Below are 21,548 nucleotides of genomic sequence, written 5' to 3' on the forward strand. Positions count from 1 at the left end.
CTCTAGGGTAGAAATATCAATGCCTAGAAGGCATTGCATCAAGGTGAGAGAGGCAAAGTTTAAAGGAGCTGTGAAGGGCAAGTTTTTTTTACATAAAGGCAGTGATTGCCTGGAATTTGCTGTCAGGAGTGGTGTAGGCAGATATGATAGTGGTGTTTAAGAGGCTTTTAAATGTGTACATGGATATGGAGGGATAAGGGTCATGTGCAGGCAGAGGAGATGAGTTTAACCTGACATCATTTTTTTTAACACAGGCATTGTGGGCCTGTGCTAGGCTGCTCTATGTTTAAAGTGGAGCACAAGGCCAAAAGTAGAGAGGGCACAAATGGGGAAGGGGAGATGGCAGGTGCTTGAGTGGGCCAGAAGCCTCCTCCGGGAGCAGAGTGGTAACATGTTGGGATCAGCACCCAGTTGTAGATCAACGATCCAGAATCCCACCCCAGTTTTTCAGTCAGAAGCAAAAACAATTGCAAATTTTATTTGGACATGTATATGGATATGAAGATAGATACAAATTGCTGGAGTAACTCAGCAGGTCAGGCAGTATCTCCAGAGAAAATGCATAGGGGATATGCAAGAAGATATGGAATAGTAACACAGGTGGCGGGGGACCAAGGGCCTGTTCATGCATGACTTATGGGGTGTTTCACCACCTCGCCATGACCTTGATTGTATTCCCAACTCAGCTTTCTCTGTCAACCACAAATTTGGTCACTATTTACTCACTCATCATCCTCTAATGAATGTGGGTCCTGTGTGGGTGTACCCTGGCAGTTGATCTAATGGACAGCTCGGTCATTGTTGGAGAATTCAAACTTTCTGCTCCATCTTTGGAATCAGTCATACAGCTTGGAAACACACTTCAGCTCAACTCATCCATGCTGACCAAGATGGCCTATCCATTTGGCTCATGCCATTTGCCCATGTTTGGTCCACATCCCTCTAAGCCTTTTTAGCCATCTACCTGTCCAAATGTCTTTTAAATGTTGTTCTTGTACCTGCCCCAACTACTCCCTCTATCTGCTTGTTTCATAATGCCCAGTCTTTTCACTTTTTCCACACAATCTATGATTTTACACTTTTATCAGATCGCCCCTCAGCTTCCTGAGCTCCAAGGAATAAAGTCCTAACCTGCTCTCAATTCCTAGCAACATTCGCGAAAGTTTTATCTGCATTGGTTCCAACTTCATCTGTGGAGTCTACGAGACTGTGGAGTCTGAAGAGTTTTTTTTAATTTAGATTTTATTTCCATCACTCCTGTCTTCTCAATTCAAATGTAGTAACTTGAGTGTAAATTCCTTGGCTGTTGATTGCTTGAATTAAGGAACATACCACTGCATCCAACTTAATTCCACAACCCTCGCCTGTAAAACCTTGTCGTCACCATGTCCTTTTCTGAAATGTTTGCACACAAACCTTCCGCAGCCAATCAATCACCTTTCTGGTGTTAGAAACAAGCTGTTTCTTTCAGTGAAAAACAAAGTGCTAGAGGAAATCAACAGATCAGGCAGCATCTGTGCAAGGAATGGAAAGACAGCATTTCGGGTCAGGACCCTTCTTTAGGCTGAATTCAATCCACAGATGCTGCTTGATCCACTGAGTTCCTCCAGCACCTTGTTTTTTGCTCAAGATTCCAGCATTGCATCTGTGTCTTGTTTATTTGATTACTGCTCAGTGTGATTTATTCCACGGACACTTCTTTCTGAATACGAACAACCCACTTATTCCACAGGAGGCTCTTTTTAGATGAAACATTTATTAAACAAACATTGTAAGTTTCTCTGCGTTTACAAGGATTTTCAAAAAAAAATCATAGGTCAAATTTTTGAATCTCTATAGTTCCTAAAATATTTGCTCTTTTTTTCCCACAGACCAGATCTATCCGGCACCAGTTTGCCTGATTCTCTGAGCATTTCATCATCGTGACAGTACACGATTGCCTTCCGGTCTGTGCTATCTCGGGTACCAAACGTGGTGACAGTCTGCCGAGTCCTCCCCCGGGGTAATAAAATGCCAGGCTTCACAGCTTCTGATAAAGTAAACCATTGCTCCCCTAACGTCAGCATCCAGCCAGCGCTTGGATGGGACAAAATGCGTCCGGATTACCGAGCAGCCGGTCGATGGACTGTTACTCAGTCACTCTCATCGTCTGACTGCGTGGGGGACACAGATGCTTGGCGGCCATCCTCCTGATTGGATTCTTGGTCGGATTCGGCAGGGGACCCCTGGACTGACCCCTCCTCGTCAGAGTCCTGGCGGCCCGAGTCGTTGGAGGCGCGCGATGCGGGGCGAGACTCGTTCTGATCCTCCTCCACCGAGCTGACAGACCTGCTCCTGCCCGAGTGGTCAGACTCTGGCCGCCCGCTGGCCGACGGCTCGCTGTCGGAGGCTGCGGCCGAACGCCCGCTCCTCGACCCCGACCCCGGGCTGCTGCCCCCCACGCTCCCCGACTTCTGCCCGTCCTCCGATTCACTCTCGGACACCACTCGCTTCCTGCGGCTCTCAGCCGCCCGCTCCTCGTCCGAACCACTGTCCCGAGCGTTCCTGGGGAGAGGGAATTGCAGGTTGTTACAGCTGTGTTCTCAACCTGCACATACGCTGTACTAGGGACACACCTGCCCACACCTGTGTACGTTGGAACTGCATTCAAACTGTGCTCTCCTTATACCCGTTCCCTGTGCTGAAGCAATATTGGTATTCAGGCTACTCACCTCACGCACACAACATTCAGGCTGAGCGATTGATTGAAAGATACAGTATGGAAACAAGTCCATCGATCACACTAGATCTATGTTATACCACTTTTCTCATCCACTCCCTACACAATGAGGGGAATTTAGAGACCAATTAACCTATAAACCCACACCTCTTTGGGTTGTGAGATGAAATGAAGCACCCAGGACACCCATGTGGTGACAGGGAGAATGTGCAAACTCTACATATACAACACCCCAGGTCAGGATCGACTGGTTCTCTGGCGCTGAGCGACAACTAATTCAGCTCGCTGCAGCTAATTTATAGGGAGATAATGATGAAAAGCAGGAATTGAACAGTGGTTAGGCAGTGGAATGACAGGGTGAATGTGAGGGTAAATATACTGGCGACAGGATTGTTCTCTTTTCCCTTGAAAAGAGGTGGCTGAGTGATGACCCAGCAGGCCTTTAAAGTGATGAAGAGTTTTGATAGAGTGGGCAGAGAGAGGAGGTTTCCACTTGTGGGCAACAGTTGAGGTGTGAATAGCATTCGTTAATCCACTTTCTCTCTGTCACAATGACGTTGAAAGTTCTCCAATTCGTTCCCCTCCCTTGTTCTTGGTGCTGCAAACAGACATGTTGTAGGGAGATGTTGGACAGGCGGGGTTTTTTTCCCTTTGGAGCACAGGGGGTTGAGGAGAGACCTATTGAGGTGCACAAGGTCATGAGTGACTTGGATAAAGTGAACGGTCACAATCTTTATCCCAGGCTAGAGGATTCTAAAACCTAAGGTGAGAGGACAGAGGGGCCTCAGGAGCAACTTTTTCACTCAAAGGGTAATCTGGCAGCATGTTCCAGATACAGAGGAAGCCATTAATTGAATGGGTACAATTACGACTTAAAAAGATATTTGGGCTGATATATGGATGGAAAGGGGTTAAGGGCTATTGACCAAATGCAGGCAAATGTGGACAAGCCCAGTATGCCAAATCTGGTCAGCATCGACAAGGTGGGATGAAGAACCTACCAGAGTTGGATATAGCTCTTAGGGCTAGCGGAATCAAGGGATATGGGGAGAAAGCAAGAATGGGGTACAGATTCTGGATGATCAGCCATGATCATATTGAATAGCGGCGCTGGCTCAAAGGGCCAAATGGCCTACTCCTGCACCTATTTTCTGTGTTTCGAGCTCTGCAGCTCAATGTCACAAGGGATTGCGACAAGGGATTGCCCATCTTCTTCAACATACAAGAGCTGAGGAAATCTGGGCTCACAAAGCCAGGCCTAAAGGACTGGACTGCTGAATAGCCAGTATCTTGAATGCAACCCTCACCAGAGGAAAGAGTCACCATTACTTGTTGGTGTACGGCCTCCAACAGCTTATGATTCTGTAATTTTCTATTTTCACTACTCATAATAATAACATTGCCCTCAAGCAGGGGCTTCGGAGTTGGGATTAAGAACCTGGGTTGCTATTTCTGCGTCCTCTCACTGCAGGAGCACCAAAAGTATTAATAGCAAGAGTGAGTATGTGATCAGGGTACTCACGCGCCCAGGCAATCAAACTGTGTCGCTGAGAAAACTTGACATTATGAATACCTGAGAAATTGTCACATTCTCAACATATAACATGTACAGTCACCCATTTTCCTTGCCCAATCTCTCTGAATGACATTTCCCGTTACCTTAGACAGTAGAATTGCTGGTACACATAACCCTGCATCAAGACAGAGCTATTAATTGAAAGGCTGGCATTGCTGAGTTAGACATACATACCCTTCTGCTATCTTCAGTGTCCCCTCATCAGAGGAATCATCACTGGATGAAATGATGGCTTTTGACTTAATTTTGCCCTTCATGGAAGGCGGGAGCCGTTCAGGTTTGACCTACAGAGAAAACAGGTAGTTAATCTATCACACAATATTTTCCCAATAAAACAACGAAGCAATACTTTGTCTAAATAAAAAGATAGACATGAAGTGGCAATTGAACTGAATGGATCAAGGGTTGGCAACTCCCTCCGATGCACAAACATGTCATTGTGTACATAACGTTGAAATCTTGAAACCTGTCATTGTAACTAAAATCAGCGTTGTGCTTGAATCAGCTGGAATTAATTCTCTAGCTGGTTATGCTGTGGATGGTCGTGCAATATTATTGCAAAAGTGTAAAGATTTCTGGGAAGTGGTTCTCTGGGACGTTAAAACTAATAACTACAAATGCTGCACCCATTTAATGTTATGGAATTGAAGTTACGGTGTACACATATATCTACTAGGTACCATAGAAAAAGGTATAAATAAGATGAACAGCCACAGCATTTTCCTCAGGGAACGGTAGTCTATAACCTGGTGTAATGTCTGTGCCAAACATGATGCCAAGACAAACTCTGTCTAGACGTGATCCATAACCCACCATAGACACAGCCAATCCAAAAGTTTCCTAAATGCCACGATCGTATGACAATGAAACAAACCCGCTCTTTCTTCTTGCGCTCTCCCGCTTTTGGCTTGCGTGGTTTCTTAGGTCGAGAGGCAGCTTCCTCGTCATCACTGCCATCCTCTGCATGTTTCTGGGGTCTGTTGAGTGGGAGAGGGGGTGGAAGGTGAGAAGGGGGAGGGAGGGAGCAGATGGCCAAGGAAAAAGAAAACAATATTATATTACCATACGTATGAAATACCGGAATTGTGTGTGAGATATGTAGATCCTTGGGATACACTTGCTGTCACCCCAACCCCATGGTTTCATGGTCTCTTGGGATACAATGCTGTCACCCCAACCCCATGGTTTCATGGTCTCCTTCACCCAGCTCTCAGTTTTAATATTTTCCTAAATACACAAAATAGATATTTCAAGCTACCCTGCAAGGATCACACAGGGGACCAACAGTAAGTAGCAGCACCATCCCACAGATCAGCCTCCCCACCACTGATTCCATCTACACTTCATCAGCCTCAGGAAAACTGCCAGCATAGTCCAGGACCATTCAAACTCCTGGTCATTCTCTCTTCTCTTGACTCCTGCCGGACAGTAGATACAAAAGCTTGAAAGCACACACGACCATAATTAGCCACAGCTTCTTCCTCACTGTTGTCAGACTACTGAACGGTCCTGCCAATCCCGTTAGGATGCAGTACAGGTCCACCACCGATTTTCCAGCAACTGGAGGCCCTCTGATCCCAAATTATAAGAGCACACTCCAAAAACGTGGTCCCCAGGGTGGGTCAGGCGGCAGATCTCGACCTAATCGGGACTTCCGCGCCATTCAGCGGGTCAGCGTCTGGGGTCCTGGAACTTCTGGCCAGAGCCAGCAGGTCTGTTCCAATAGCCGACTTTCGTGACCGATCGAATTTGCCGACTGCAGCCGGGGATCTGGAACTCCGGCCCTGCTGGATTCGGCAGATTCGTTCTCGTAGCCGACTTCCGCGGCCAACTTTGTGGGACCCCCAAGGCAGTGACCTCTGTTGATCCGGCAACACAGATAATATGGCAAGTCCCCGGAACCAAGGATGCCAAAAAATGGTGGTGAATCTTCCAACCCACCTTATTGTAGATGCTAGACCTTTCTTCTGTAAATGGAACGCTATCACCTGTAACATTATATTCTGCACACTGGTATTTTCCTCTTTGCTCTACCTGTTGTACTTATGAATGGTGAGATTTGATTTGATAGGATAACTCTCAAACAAAATCTTTTCACTGTATCTTGGTACACGTGACAATAATCAACCAATACTGCACAACACTTAGCCTATGCTTAATCTCACATTCACCTTCTCTGTTTTTCGCACAGAGTAGGATTACGCTAAATACAATAGCTTAAATATAAAGCACAACCATTTATGAATTCTAAACCTTCCTTATTGTCAAAAAATACAGCAGGACTTAGACCAGTTGAAATAGTGGCAGAGAAACGGCGGATGGAGTTTAATACCATGAAAATCATGGGACTGAAAGGCATGCAATTCCCAAGTTTTAAAAACTCCTGGGAAACTAGATCTAATGCCACCTTCCCTTGGTCCCAGAGAACTTTTCCTTTCTTCATGATCTGACATTAGTGATTGTGGCAAATACTTTATATCAAATGCGCTAGACACAAAATGCTGGACTAACTCAGCGGGACAAACAGCATCTCTGGAGAGAAGGAATAGACTACATTCTATCTCTGTCCTGCCCACTCCCCTGACATCAGTCTGAAGAAGGGTCTTGACCCGAAACGTCACCCATTCCTCTCCAGAGATGCTGCCTGACCTGCTGAATTACTCCAGCATTTTGTGTCTACCTTTGATTTAAACTAGCATCTGCAGTTCTTTCTTACACATATCAAATGCCCTAATCCTCATTTATTTTTCTTGATAGTTTTTCAAAAGGTTCAATCACTAGTGAAACACAACGTTACTCTCAGCCAATCTGTGCTGGTGGCTTTCTTATAATGAGCACAAACCACGAGGCTTGACGCACCTTCTCCTTTTCTTCTTCTTCTTTCGATCACCATCCTCATCCCCACCTTCATTTTCACTTCCACTTGCTCTCTGCTTCCTCTTCCTCTTGGGCAGAGACAAATCATCATCTGAGTCATCGTTAACAAATTCTTCAAATTCTCCTTTCTTAGCACGCTGTGAAAAACAAAATTTACTCAGAACAGGGAACAAGCAACCAGTTTTAAGATGATAAAAACATTAACTAATACAAAATGTATATAGTAAATTAAACATGCTAAGGAAAATACAGTTGCAAAGATGCCAAGACAAATACAGTAAAGTGATGCATTCATAAAAGACATTGGACAGACAGGAAGTGGTTACAAAAAATATTCACAAAGCTCTACATGATAACTGGAGCTGTTGACTTATGCAGGGAGAGAACTGTACTAGAACTGCTCGGGTAAAATAGTTTGTCTTAACTCCCAAGTGCTATAAATATCTGAGCTTTCATCTTACCTTTCCACCACCTCCCTTCTTCTTCTCCTTGGATGTTTCCATCTCTTCATTAAACACCAACAAGCTCCTGGTTTTCTCCAAAAATTGGCTGCGCTGCTCCAATAACTTTCGTTGCTCATTTAACTCTTTTTGCTTCTTATCCTCCTATTCGGGGTTATCGGGTGGGAGGAGGGGGAAAGAGATAGGTTTAGCAAGGATAAGACAAAGTGTTTTCAGCTCCTAAAATAAGTTGGTGCGGTCAAAGTCAAAACCAGTCAGGTTTCTGGGGCTAGTGGATGTCCTAAAGGTTGTTGGCACAGCCAACAAAGTACTTTTGAATTGTTGCTCAAGCTGCAACGTGAGTGGTGCAGGAATCCATTTGTGCAAAACACGATATCACCAATTGTAACATAAGGAACAAACAATCTTTTTTTGGCAAGTCTGAAAAAGGGTGGTCTTGAACCAAAATGTTGTTTGTCCATTGGGCCTGGCCCATTCCCTCCACAGACGCTGCCTGACCTGCTGAATTCCTCCATCTTGAGTTTTTTTTGCTCAAGATTCCAGCAACTATAGTTTCATGTGTCTCTCTTCTTTTGGTAATAGTATTTGAAAAGTAATTGTCCTCGGGACATGATAAAGAACTCCCTAACTTTGCTTCTAAATAAACCAGAAGAAATTTTAGATTTACAAAGAACAAAATCCTTCCAGTTGTTGTCTCCCATTCATCCCAGTGTTCGAAGGCGATACAATCACAGCTCAGACATCGCCGCTGGCTCACGCAACATTCTTTCCTGACTGAGTCTGACCCTAAATTCAGAGATTGGCATGGCTGGGTTGAGCCATTGGCCGTTTCCTTGCTTATTACTCCAACACTGATGCTCTGTCGTATGGAGACATTTGGCGGTTGCACTAACCTGTTCCTTGACCATCTGCATCCTCAGCATCTCCTTCTGATGCTCCTGCTTGCAGCGCAGTTCACGCTCCTCCTCATCCTGTTTCCGTGCGCGGGCCACGTGGTATTGGGCCTGGCTCATCAGATCAGAACATTGCCTGAAACACACAGACTACAAATTCAGTACGTCGACTAATATGGGGCACATAATGACTGGATGCATCATGGCCTCGTTCAGCAACGCCCAGGAATGAAGGAGTCTACAGAGAGTGGTGAACGCTGCCTGGTCCATCACAGGTACTGACTTCCCACCACTGAAGGGATATTCAAGGGGTTCGCCCTCAAGGAGACAGCAAAAGTCATCAAAGGTTCAGACCACCATGGCCACACTCTCATCTCTCTGCTACTATCAAGAAGGTACAGGAGCCTGCAACCATGACCTCCAAGTTCAAGAACAGCTTCTTATAATTCTTTATTATGTTCAGTTCTGGGCAACATGTTATAGGAAAGACATTGTCAAACTTGAAAGGGTTCAGAGAAGATTTACGAGGATGTTCCCAGGGCTAGAGGGTCTGCACTAAAGGGGGACGTTGAGGAGGCAGGATCTTTATTCCTTGGAGCGCAGGAGGATGAGGGGTAACTTTTTCACACAAAGGGTGGTGGGTGTATGGAACAAACAGTCAGATAGGTACATGGATAGGACAAGTTTGGAGGGATATGGACCAAACGTAGGCAGGTAGGACTAGTGTAGCTGGGATATGTGGCGTGCCATGACAATTGCAGTATCCCAGTTAAGCAGCATCTCAATTTTAAAATTTGCTACCTTCATCTATCACAACCTCCAAGTTTGCGCAGATAACAGTATACTGCAAAAAGTGAGGGACAGCTGGTGCTTGGGATTGTTGTGCGTCAAGTATTTATTTCCTTGAGAATTCCCCATGGTAATCTTGTATCTTGTTTCCAACAGAGCTACAAAATCAGCATGGAGTCAATAGCAAGGACAGTAGCATATGCTGACACAAAAACCAAAAAATGCTGGAATCTTGATCGAAACAAAGTGCTGAAGGAAACGGGCATTCTAGAGAGAGCTGGATACTCTTAAGGATAGCGGAGTCAGGGGGTATGGGGAGAAGGCAGGAACGGGGTACTGATTGAGAATGATCAGCCATGATCACATTGAATGGCGGTGCTGGCTCGAAGAGCCGAATGGCCTCCTCCTGCACCTATTGTCCATTGTCAGGCAGCATCTGTGGAGGGTTCCGACCCAAAATGTTGCCTGCCCATTCCCTTCACATATGCTGTCTGAACCATTGAGTTCCTCCAGCACTTTGTTTTGCCATAAATGAGGCATCCCAAGCAATTCAGGACTGTCAACATTCCCGCTTTCCCACATCTTCTCCATTGTACCTCCCCTCCCTCCCTCAAAGCTCTTGCCTTTATCTACCCATTCAAGATCCCAGTGTCAATACTATCAACTCTTAGCTGCTCTCTTTAATACCAACTATATGTTCAGCTGAATCAAATGCAGCCTCAGGCAACTACCTATCAGTGACAAACCTCAGCCTTGAAACACAATTCCACAATCCAAAAGCAAATGAGACCAAATGCGGGCTATTGGGTGTGATCAGACACATACCTGGCCTCTGCTGCAGCTTGAGCCAAGTCAAACCTCATCTTATCTCCAGCATTGCTGAGATATTTGAAGTACCTGTAATATGCAAGTTTCAGAATTAGAACTCATGGCAGAAACTTATCCCTGCGTTCAAGCTGTTAACTCCAAGTTTCACATCTTACCGATGGGCAAGTTCCAGCTCTTTGACTGCGTTCAATACGGCCTTCAGATTGCTCTTTTCATCTCGCAGGACTGATGTAGCCAGTCTCTGCAAGACCAGGGCCATGTTAAACATGAGCACCGTGTCATTAGGTGTTGCGTGTCTGGCCTGTGAACACAAACCATTCCTTTGGTTACTCAAGTACTGAACTCCTCATCTTCCATGGAGAGTCTATGCACATCGGAGAAATATTATGGTCAACATGCAAACATTTTCACTTTAACGGGATGGATGCAGTTGCCAGTATGCTGGGTTTAGGTTCCAAACATCCCAGGTTTCCTTTACTCATAGCGAGAACATGGCTAAAAGAAAATGCCTGCTCCACTTCACACGATAGACACCCGCATAAAGGAGCCTGGAGTTATGGGGTGAAGGTGGGAGAATGGGGTTGAGAGAGAAAGATAAATCAGCCATGAAGGAATGGCAGAATAGACAATGAGCCGAATGGCATAATTCTGCTCCTAACTTAAGAACCACATGGAACTAGAAACAATTAATTATCAAATGTGATAATGACATTGAGACCATAATAAATGACACATGTTCTATGACTGTTACAATTTGGATTTTTGAAAGACATTTGGACAGATGTATAGATAGGAATGATTTAGTGGGATTTGGGCCAAATACAGGCAAATGGGACTAGTGTGTCAACTTGGTTGGCATGTTCAGGGTGGGCTGAAGAGCCAGTTTCTGTGCTGTGTGGCTCAAGGATGAAAGGAAGAAGGTGAGATGTGCATCGAACATGTAGAACATGCATCTTTTGGGCTAATTTCTATCCTATTCATGCACCTGAAAGTTATATTTTTCTGAAACATATTAACAAGACAATAATCCCCCTCTATGATTCTATTAATGCTGAGTGTTTTGTTAGTAAGGCACTTAGCCTCTGAACTCAAGTCTTTCTCAATGAAAATAAAAATTACCTTCAGCAAAGTCTGTTTGCATTCTTGAAGTTTGCCGCATTTGAAGTAGGCCCTCGCTAGGAAGAGCAGAACTTCAGTGCTCTGGTGTTTGTAAAACTTCTTCAAGCAGTTTTCATACTGGTCAAAACAAAAGAACATAGTACTCATCATCTACCATTCTTACCAGGGCTCCAATCCTATGTGACAGTAGAGATAAGAAGTGCCTTGCAATGTCTTAAGGTTGTGTAAAGTGTTGATAAGTAGGTTTTCTTCCGGTGATCATTTTGAAAAGCTGTATATTTGATCCAATGCAAAAAACAAAGCGCTGAACGAATTTAGCAGATCAGGCAGCATCTGTGGAGGGCATGGATGGACAATGTTTGGGTCGGGATCCTTCTTCACAGTCTGCTTTGATCCACTGCTTGGGTTCTTCCCAGTTGTTCACAGTTATTTTCCAATTACTTTAACTTGTGAAAGAGACTGGTGAACCTGTTTCCACTGCCCTTTCAAACAGCATATTGCAGAATCACAACATGCTGCATGAAAAGTTTCTTATCTCCACTCTAGTTCTTTTGGCAATTACCTTGATTTTCTCTTTTCCCTTTGAGGTGCCAGAAGACAGTGCATTGGGAACTACCTACTTCTGGCTCCGACACAGCAGATCTCACCCATTGCTGATCCCCAAAAACGTTCCATAACAAAGCCCGAGTGAGACAGCCAATACGAATTAGGATCAGGAGTAAGCAGCTAGGCCCCTCAAGCGCAGGCCTTCTCTATTGTTTAAGGACATAGTTATCATCTGAAATTGACAAACATAATTCCATGTGTGAGAGAGCAGTGACACGAGTGAGCAGGTGCGTGAAGAGTGACTATCAGCTGGTCTCACTCACTGAGTCAGTGAGTGAGTGAGTCTATGCAGCACTTCCAGCTCTGCTCCACCCAGCCCCCTTGTGACTTGGAGGTAGGGATGAGGAGAGAAGGCACATGGAAATGCCTCATTCCCACCAGCAGAAGATGCATGTAGCCTCACAGCCACTGGTAAATCTACCCACATCCACACCGTGAGTCTCTCAAATGCTCATTCGTTTGTACAGGATGTCCAAAAATCTGGCATTCCTTATGTGGAAAAATCAGCTACCTTACAGTAGTTTAAAGAGATATACTAAGATCTGGTGTCAGAAATGCTGGCTAATGAATCTTATATTAATTCTGTGCCTGAAAATTGAGAAAGCATATGGGCACGTGCCAAGCATTGGAGATATGCTCTTCAGGCAGAGGTTTACAGACGGGATTAGCTTAACTTGACAGCATATTTGGCACAGACATTGTTGGCCAAAGGGCCTGTTCCTGTTCTGTAGTCTATGTTCTAATTGGAAGGTAAGAATATTAGGCATTGACTTATTATTGTCAGGTGCGTGCAGATACAGTGAAATGACTTGTCTGGTACATACCATCTGCACAGCACTTATGTACTGCTTCTGCTCCACGTAGATATGTGCCAGGTTTAACCAGACGTCACTGATTTCCGCTGTAGCCTCCCTCACCTGTGCAAAAACATCCCGAGCCTCACGGATATAACCCTTGTGTGCCAATACCGCACCTGTTGAAAGGAAATAACACTGGGAAATCAATGTGGTACTGATCATAATAAAGTCAACCCTTTAAAATCATGGGATTTTTAAAGCATGGAGAGACTTGGGAGTACTTGTGCATCACACTTCAGGAAAGACCTTAAAGCTACAGAAAATGTCAATCCCAATGGTTTCTGTGATCTGCATTATAATTACATGGACAGTTTGGCAAATTTGGGACCATTCTCCTTAGAAGAGACATGTTGAAGGACTGAAAGAAATAAAGGTGAGATTTGACTGATGTATTTCAGATCATCAAGGATTCAGATACAGCAGATTTAACAGCTTAAATCTACCTTTTCAGCCTGCTTTACCATTCATTGAGAGCACATCTGATCTTCTCTCTCAGCACCATCGCCAAATTCCTCGATATACCAAAATCGTATATGTTTTGAATGAACAGCACAAAACCCTCCAAGGTGGAGGATTCCAAACATTCATCACCCTCTGCCTGAAGAACTTTCTCCTCATCCGAGTATTAAACTGCCTACCACTTACTCTCAAACTGTGCCCCCTAATCCATGGCTCCTCAGTCAGAGGCAACATCCTCCTCATGTCTAGCCTGTTTTCAATTAGATTACTCTCTTTCTTCTAAAGTCGGAAAATACAGTCCCAGTCTACGTATTCTTTCCTCATATGGATAAGAAACTGTTTTCAATGGGCGAAGGTTCAACAGCTAGAGGTTTAAGGATACTGAGGAGAATTGGAGATGATACGACAAAAAACACTTTTTTAATCCAATGGGTACTTAAGATTTGGAGAGGGAAATGGATAAATACTTGAAGGAAAATAGAGATCGCAGAGTTCATGGAGAACCAATAGGTGCAAACTGAATTGCTGTTTGAAAGAACAAGAGCAGACTCAATGCCCATCTCTTACAGAACCTTAAAAAAAGATTTGGAATGAGGAGAGAGGCAGTCTGCTCGTCTCTCTTGAACAATGAACAGTACCTACCTATGCCGTTGGCAGCATACAGATTCTTGGGATCATTCCTGAGCACTTGTTTGTAGATTGCCAATGCTCGGTCCTGGTGGCGTTTCTCCTACAAAGTTATTGCATTGGAAATAAATTATGAATAAATCGAAACACATCTCTGTTAATCTGGAGGTGAAGACACATCATTGTCTAATATAGTGTCCAAGATTGTTTAATACATAAATCATAGCAGTTAAAACTCTTGGACATTTTCATACACATCCAATAACGGAGCCCAATGGTTTGAACTTCCGAGAACAAATCTAGGAAAACTTCTCCACTCCTTCACTATCAAGTATATCCCCTTCTCAGCAAGGAGATAAACATGCACATAATATCCAGGGCCAGTATTCCAGTAATCAAATCCTTTCCTTAATAAAGGCCAACATACCAATTTTCTGATAGCTCAGCTTTTATTTCAACAGCTGAAGTCCCCTCCATATCAATTTGGGGGAGGTGGGATTTGCTTTTGCAATTCTCTGCAGTTTTCCTGTTAACATGGTTCTCAATTTCCTTTCCACTAGCGGCTTCTGGACGGTACATTTTTCGGGCTATGCGCTCTAAGGAATAAAGTCTTGGCTTGCCCAACCTCTCATAGCTCAGGCCCTCAAGTCCTGGCAACATCTTCATAAATCCTCTCTGCACTCTTTCCAGTTTAATGACATCTTTACTGCCTTTGCCAGAAATAACAAGAAGTCTGAGGAAGGTTAGATCCCATGGGATCCAAGGAGAGATGGCTGAGTGGATAGCAAATTGGCTCCATGGAAGGAAGCAGAAGGTGATGGTGGAAGGTTACTTCTCAGACTGGAGGCCTGTGACAAGTGGTGTGCCTCAGGGTTCAGTGCTGGGCCCGTTACTGTTTGTCATCTACATCAATAATTTGGATGAGAACATACAGGGCAAGATTAGCAGGTTTGCTGATGATCCAAAAGTGAGTGGTTTTGCAGATAATGAAGATGATTGCGAAAGATTACAGCAGGATCTGAAATGTCAAATACTCAAGGGTGTAGGTTTAAGAGTACAGGGGGAGAGCTTCATGGAGATGCACTAGACAGGTTTTCCCACGTAGAGTGGCAGGTGCCTGGAATGCACTGTAGGCGTAGTGGTGCAAGCAGATATGATAGTGCCAGTAAAGAGACTTTTAGATTGACACATAAATATGCAGGAACAGCAGGATGTAGATCAAATTCAGGCAGTAGGTTTGGAGATTTACGATTTCCCTTTCTTACCTTCTCTCTGTCCCTTGTTGGCTGATGCAAGGTCTGAAGCCAAACATTGCCCAAGGCCAGCATAGAGTAGGTGTCGTTCTGAGTGGACGGCTGTTTCAAGATACGCTCAAATTTCTTCTGCCCTGGCCCCCATTCCTGTTTGGCCAGGTGAAGATTGCCGATCAGTGACCATGCGTCCGGGTGATCCTGAGAGCAAAATGAAAATGATTGATTTCACCAAACTGTTATTGGCTGCACTTCACCTGAGCATTTCTCTTTCCTTTCAAGATCAAGCTGATGTTTTCCGTAGCCAGAAGGAAAATGAGAAAAACAGACTCGGCAGCCACCTAACTCAGTTTAGGTTACTTGACACCACCCAAAGGCCAGAGAGCTGTGTGTGGGTATTCCTCCTACTCGATTTGGAACGGATAAAAGAGCTAGTCTCAGCTGAGATAGGTGGAGAAGCTTGTGTGTGTCAAAGATGCTGAGAACTAAACAGTCTGGAGTTATGGTCCTGGCAAGTTAAGAAAGGAGCGAGAGAGAGAAAAGGGGAAATTATAGACCGGTTAGCTTGATCAGTGGTGGGGAAGATGCTGTAGTCAATTATAAAAGAAGAAATTGCTGAACATTTGGATAGCAGTAACAGGATCGTTCCGAGTCAGCATGGATTTACGAAGGGGAAATCATGCTTGACTAATCTTCTGGAATTTTTTGAGGATGTAACTAGGAAAATTGGCAAGGCCAGTGGGTGTAGTGTATCTGGACTTTCAGAAAGCCTTTGATAAGGTCCCACATAGGAGATTAGTGGGCAAAATTAGAGCACATAGTATTGAGGGTAGGGTACTGACGGATAGAAAATTTGTTGGCAGACAGGAAACAAAGAGTAGGGATTAACGGGTCCCTTTTAGAATGGCAGGCAGTGACTAGTTTAAGAATAAGGGGTTGGCCATTTAGAACGGTGATGAGGAAAAACTTTTTCACTCAGAGAGTTGTAAATTTGTGGAATTCTCTGCCTCAGAAGGCAGTGGAGGCCAATTCGCTGGATGCTTTCAAGAGAGAGTTAGATAGAGCTCTTAATGATAGCGGAGTCAGGGGGTATGGGGAGAAGGCAGGAACAGGGTACTGATTGTGGATGATCAGCCATAATCACATTGAATGGCGGTGCTGGCTCGAAGGGCCGAATGGCCTACTCCTGCACCTATTGTCTATCCCTAGTGGGAAGGTCAAGGAGGAGATTACTGACAAAATGTGGCCCAAGACTTCAATGGTGAAACAGGTGAAGGATGGTGGCTGGCCAGCAGGTGGTGCACAACATCTGATAAGGCAGAAGGCTGCTGCAGCAGTGAGAAACTTCCAACTACCTGTGATCTTTGTGTAAGAAGGAACGGCAGATGCTGGTTTAAACTGAAATTTAGACACAAAAAGCTGGAGTAACTCAGCAGGACAGGCAGCATCTCTGGAGAGAAGGAATGGGTGTCGTTTCGTGTCCGAAGAAGGGTCTCGACCCAAAACGTCATCTCTTCCCTCTCTCTAGGGAAGCTGCCTGTCCCGCTGAGTTACTCCAGCTTTTTGTGTCTATCTACCTGTGTTCCTTGCCATTGGTCCCAGGTCTCTCTGTCTAGGTCCATGTGGTAGCTGTACATACACCAGCCAATTTACATTAAAAGATGTCACACACAGGCATCCACCTGGAGGGACAACTCACATAGAGGACCCACCAGGAGGACAATCATACTCCACTTTGAATGATCGCTGATGATGACGATGATACTGCTGGCCCGTCTCTATAACAGCTTGGCTTCCTCTTCCACAGTCTCCATTTTGTCTGAAGAAGGGTCTCGACCTGAAACGTCACCCATTCCTTCTCTCCTGAGATGCTGCCTGACCTATTGAGTTACTCCAGCATTTTGTGAATACCTTTGATCTGTACCAGCATCTGCAGTTATTTTCCTACATACAAAGAATCCTCATTCCTCAAACTCTGCTCTCTGGGCTTCCCAACGGTCCCACCTTTTATAGCCACCCTTCAGCTGCATGGGTCCAAAATCTGAAATTCCCCCACAAATTTCATCTAATTACTTTGAAATGCTAAAATTACTCTTAATTGGATACTTATGACCAATATCTTAAGTATCTTGGTCAAGCTCCCATGAAAAGCCACAATATGGTTACATATATGGAAGTTGTAATAAAAATTGGCGTTACGTTGTGAGGTGTTTACAAACTCTTCTATGCTCACTTGAACTAACCTGGTTGATTTGTAGAGCTTCTTTAAACCAGTCGGAGGCTTCGTAAAAATTCCCCTTGTCTCTCGCCATGCAGCCCAAGCGTAAATAACCTAAGTGGAGATTACAAAGTGAGGGGAAAAGCAGGCTGGACATCTTTCCAGAAAATGTCTGAAAGAACTCACTTTTGAACAATTAAGTTTTGTTGCCACAACATGTGAAAATTACAGACCTAGGAATTGGCAGATTATTTCATCTTTTGTCACAATCTGTCAGTTAGGGACACTGTCTAATCCTTTCAAGGAACTGTTTGAAGCATTCCTAAGCACCAGAATTTTAATCAACACACCCATATATATAATCAGCACAGCTAACAAATTGTTAATATAGAAAACAGGAACTGGAGTAAGTCATTCAGCCCTTAAAGACGCCATTGTTCAGTTATTTCAACTGCTGCGTTATGCATTGGCACAACTAGTTTCAAAGAAAGGCAGTTATAGAAATACAATTGCCACCCCATCTCTATACGCTACAAAACAGTTTCTCATTCTTGCAATTAGCAATGAGAACACCATGGTGGCGCAGTAGGAAACCACCCAGCGATCGCTGCGGAGCCGCCCGAGAGAGGACCTGGCGATGGCCACGAAGTCCCAGTGATGGGCAGTTGAGGACGGGCCCGTGTGAGTGCCGGAGATCGGCCAAGGACTGGGGCCACGGGAGCGCTGGAGGTCGGCCAAGGGTGTGCCACCGAGAACGAAGAGAGACCTGTTGTGGGGGGCACTGAAAGAACAAAGAGGGCCCGGGGGGTGGGGGTGGGGGTGTCATCGAGAGAACAAAGAGGGACCTGGAGGGGGAGGGGGCGGCGAGAACGAAGAGGGACCATAAGACCACAATGAATACTTTTGTTACTTTGTCAATGTCCTATATGTGGCGACTCTTTGCATACTTGTACTTGTGTATTGTATGCAAAACAAAGAATTTCACTGTACCTAGGTACATGGGACGATAAAGTATTATTCATTCATTCATTGTTAAAAAACTACAAGCAAAACCATATCACATCCAACAAACATAATTCCAAACTTATCGACCAGGCTTTACGCTTGACTGTGTCATCACCATCACTACCAAGCTCATGGCTACCACACCAAAAGAACTGGGCAGAGAAATTACTTACAGTCCACATAATTTGGATGTTCTCTTAAAACATTCTTGTACAGTATTTCTGCTTCATGGTATTCACACAGGGCCTCATAGAGCCTAGCCAGGTTGTAGGAGGTGGTGACTGAGATTGCATTGTAATAGTGCTCATCGTGCTCTGCTTCAGCCTTTGCGCGTTCGAGTGAAGCCAAGAAATATTTCTGCCAATAACAACCAAATTATTTTATTTACAACCAGATGCATCAGGCCAAAAAGGTCAGGGGATACTGTTATCCATAACACAAAGTTTGTCACAAAAATAATTACTTAAGTGTGAAATAGGGTACAGTGGACATGGTAGGCTGATCTAGAAGTTAAGGCACATGGAACACACGGTAACTGGGTAGATTGGATTCAAAATTGGCTGAACATAGATCAGTTGTAAATGTGGGTGGAGTACAAGCAGATGGCATATAATCCAGACAAGTTATAAGGTCTTGCACTTTGGGATGTTAAATCACATTGGGATCTTGGAGGGTAGATTCATAGCTCCCTGAAAGTGGCAACAAAGTAGATATGAGTGGTGAAGGTGGCATGTGGATGCTGGCCATTAGTCAGGGTATTGAGTATAAGAATCAATGTCATATTGCAGCTTTATAAAACTTTGATTAAGCCGCTTTTGGAGTATTGTGTGCAGTTCTGGTTGGCCCATTGCAGGAAGGATGTGGAGGCTTTGGAGAGGGTGCAGAAGTAATTCAATAGGCTGAGGGCTATTAGCATGAAAAGTTGGACAAACTTAATTGTTTTCTTTGGAGCTTCAGAGGCTGAGGGGCAGCCTTATAGAAGTATACAAATTTTGAGAGGGCAGATAGCGTAGTCATAACATTTTTCCAAGGTTAAAATGTCAAATAATCCCAGGAATAGCTTTAAGGAGAGAGGGGAAAATTCAAACGAGATTTGTAAAGCCCTGAACACAGTCAGGAGAGTGGTAGAAGCAGATAGCAAGATCTATGAGGCATTTAGATTGCCATGAATAGGCACGGAATGAAGGCATGTAGATCACCTGCAGGCAGATAGGATCAGTTTAAATTGGTATCATGGTTGGCACAGACATTGTGGGCCGAAGGGCTGGTTCCTATTATCTGCCATTGTATGTTTGCCTAATTCTTGGTGCAGGCACGATAAAGAAACCCACCTAGAGAAAAATCACCAATAGAACGACTGGAAGAGGAAATAGAGGTTGAAGGAGAAGAAAATAACTTGGAAACCAGCAATGAAGGTGGAATTCTATATTATAATTCGTTGCCAAAATTCATTGTGCCATGAAAAAGATGGAAATCTGCTGGTTTAAATGCCCCAAGAGAACTTTACCTTGGCTTCTCCCAGATTTCCCAATCGGAAATGAAGTGCCCCGACATTGTTGAGGATCTCGGGAGGGACATCAGCTTGCACTTTCTCCTGAAGGATACGTGTAGCTGTACCATAGGCTGAGAGTGCACCCTATAGACAGAATTCAACCACATTAATACCACCAAAAACTGCAATATCAGGTAAAGCCCACGAGAAGTAAAACTTGGGTATATGGAATGAGCTATCAGAAGAAACTATAGAAGCTGATACAATTATGACTTTTTAAAAACATTTACACAGAAATATGGACAGGAGGGTTTTTGAGGGAAATGGGCCAAGTGTAGGCAAATGGTTTATTTAATATGTCAACACGGTTGGCATGGTCAAATTGGGCCGAAGGGCCTGTTTCTGTGGTGTACAGCTTTATGATTCTAGGAGCTCCACAACTCAAGCCATGAGTGTGCAATATTCTCTAGTTTCCGTGTCTTTGCTAATGTGATTGTTAGCTAAGCACTGAACCGTACCACTGCAATTATTTTACTTTTGCATTTACAAATCCTTTAGACCCATAATTTGTTCCTTATGTCCTTCTAATTCTTTTGTCCTGCACCGTATTTTGCAACTTCCTATATGATCTTACCTCATCCCCCACCCCATTTTCCCAGCCTCTGCCCTTGATTAAGACCTTTATCGCTAACATACAAATTAGACAAAAAGACATTGACGGGAAAGATAAACTGTTCTTATACCATGTGGTGATTCCGCTGATGAGTATAATCAACATTTTCTGGAGACACAAGAAACTGTACATGCTGGAATCTTGAGCAAATCAAAATGCTGGAAGAACTCAGCAGGTCAGGCAGCGTATGTGGAGGGAACGGACAATGCATTGTATCGGGACCCTTCATCCGGCTGAAGACTGGAAACGTTGTTCATAAGCATTTTCTATATTCATTTCACGATTTAGAATTATTGCCTTCATACCTGAATATCCGACTGTTCGAGGATTTGAGCCAATTCAATCCAGGCCTCTACATCATCTGGGTATTGTTCAGTCACTTTTTTTAAATGACCCTTAAAAATAAGATGAAAATATTTTTAGGAAATGTGTTTGAAGTCATAAAAAGACACAAATTTATTGCTAAGTTGGGAAAGTAAATTCAAAAGTAGTGTACCTTTGCAACTTCCCTCTTCTCCTGTTCCTCTGAAGTGGCATAGAGTGAACCTAGAATTTTCATCGTTTCATAATTGTTGGGATAGGCTTTCAGAACTTTCTCAAAGCATTGTGCAGCATTCTCCTTGTCTCCTCGATAAATGTACATCTGTCCAAGGCCAAAGAAGGGCAGAACAAATGTGGTGGAAGCAAACTGGGTAGCTTGATAGTAGTACTGGAAAGCCTGATCATAATCACCCTATAGAACAAGCACATCTGTAGAGTTAGTTATAGCTAAATCTCAAGATTATGTTCGCATTCCATTTACACAAAAAGCAATACTGGTATCACACAGAATGCCCAATTCATTACAGCATTTGGTCTTGGGAGTCCTAACTCAGTTACATACACCCTATACTTAAAAAATATATATAGTCCACTTAGGCAGTGTATTGCTGGGCTGAGAATCTAGTGTGAAGATTTGACCTCTACAACAATGGAAAAGCAAATTCTTCACTGAAGCACTGTGAACCTACAAAGCTGCCCAAGAGGTCTGAAGTTAGAATTACATCCGATATGGGCTATTGCTAGGAACTGGCAGAACTTGGTGCATGTGTGGATAGAT

The 21,548-nt window shown here is 44.0% G+C and overlaps 1 protein-coding gene across 1 annotated transcript in view; it reads right to left on the reverse strand.

Moving 5' to 3' along the window:
- Positions 1–1,759: 1,759 nt before the first annotated feature.
- ctr9 (CTR9 component of Paf1/RNA polymerase II complex) overlaps positions 1,760–21,548 on the reverse strand; it is a 34,278-nt gene continuing 14,489 nt past the window's right edge. The window contains exons 9-25 of the mRNA XM_078415262.1: positions 20,946–21,182; positions 20,755–20,844; positions 19,792–19,920; positions 18,458–18,641; positions 17,305–17,393; positions 15,077–15,262; positions 13,827–13,914; positions 12,693–12,841; positions 11,263–11,379; positions 10,299–10,444; positions 10,141–10,212; positions 8,527–8,662; positions 7,634–7,777; positions 7,155–7,309; positions 5,170–5,272; positions 4,470–4,579; positions 1,760–2,544 (exon numbers count right to left, since the gene is read on the reverse strand). Coding sequence (XP_078271388.1) covers positions 2,133–2,544; positions 4,470–4,579; positions 5,170–5,272; positions 7,155–7,309; positions 7,634–7,777; positions 8,527–8,662; positions 10,141–10,212; positions 10,299–10,444; positions 11,263–11,379; positions 12,693–12,841; positions 13,827–13,914; positions 15,077–15,262; positions 17,305–17,393; positions 18,458–18,641; positions 19,792–19,920; positions 20,755–20,844; positions 20,946–21,182 — 2,547 coding nt within the window. The 3' untranslated portion in view covers positions 1,760–2,132. The remainder of the gene's footprint in view (positions 2,545–4,469; positions 4,580–5,169; positions 5,273–7,154; positions 7,310–7,633; positions 7,778–8,526; positions 8,663–10,140; positions 10,213–10,298; positions 10,445–11,262; positions 11,380–12,692; positions 12,842–13,826; positions 13,915–15,076; positions 15,263–17,304; positions 17,394–18,457; positions 18,642–19,791; positions 19,921–20,754; positions 20,845–20,945; positions 21,183–21,548) is intronic.

Source organism: Rhinoraja longicauda, chromosome 18 (assembly GCF_053455715.1).
Source record: "Rhinoraja longicauda isolate Sanriku21f chromosome 18, sRhiLon1.1, whole genome shotgun sequence".
NCBI lineage: Eukaryota > Metazoa > Chordata > Chondrichthyes > Rajiformes > Arhynchobatidae > Rhinoraja > Rhinoraja longicauda.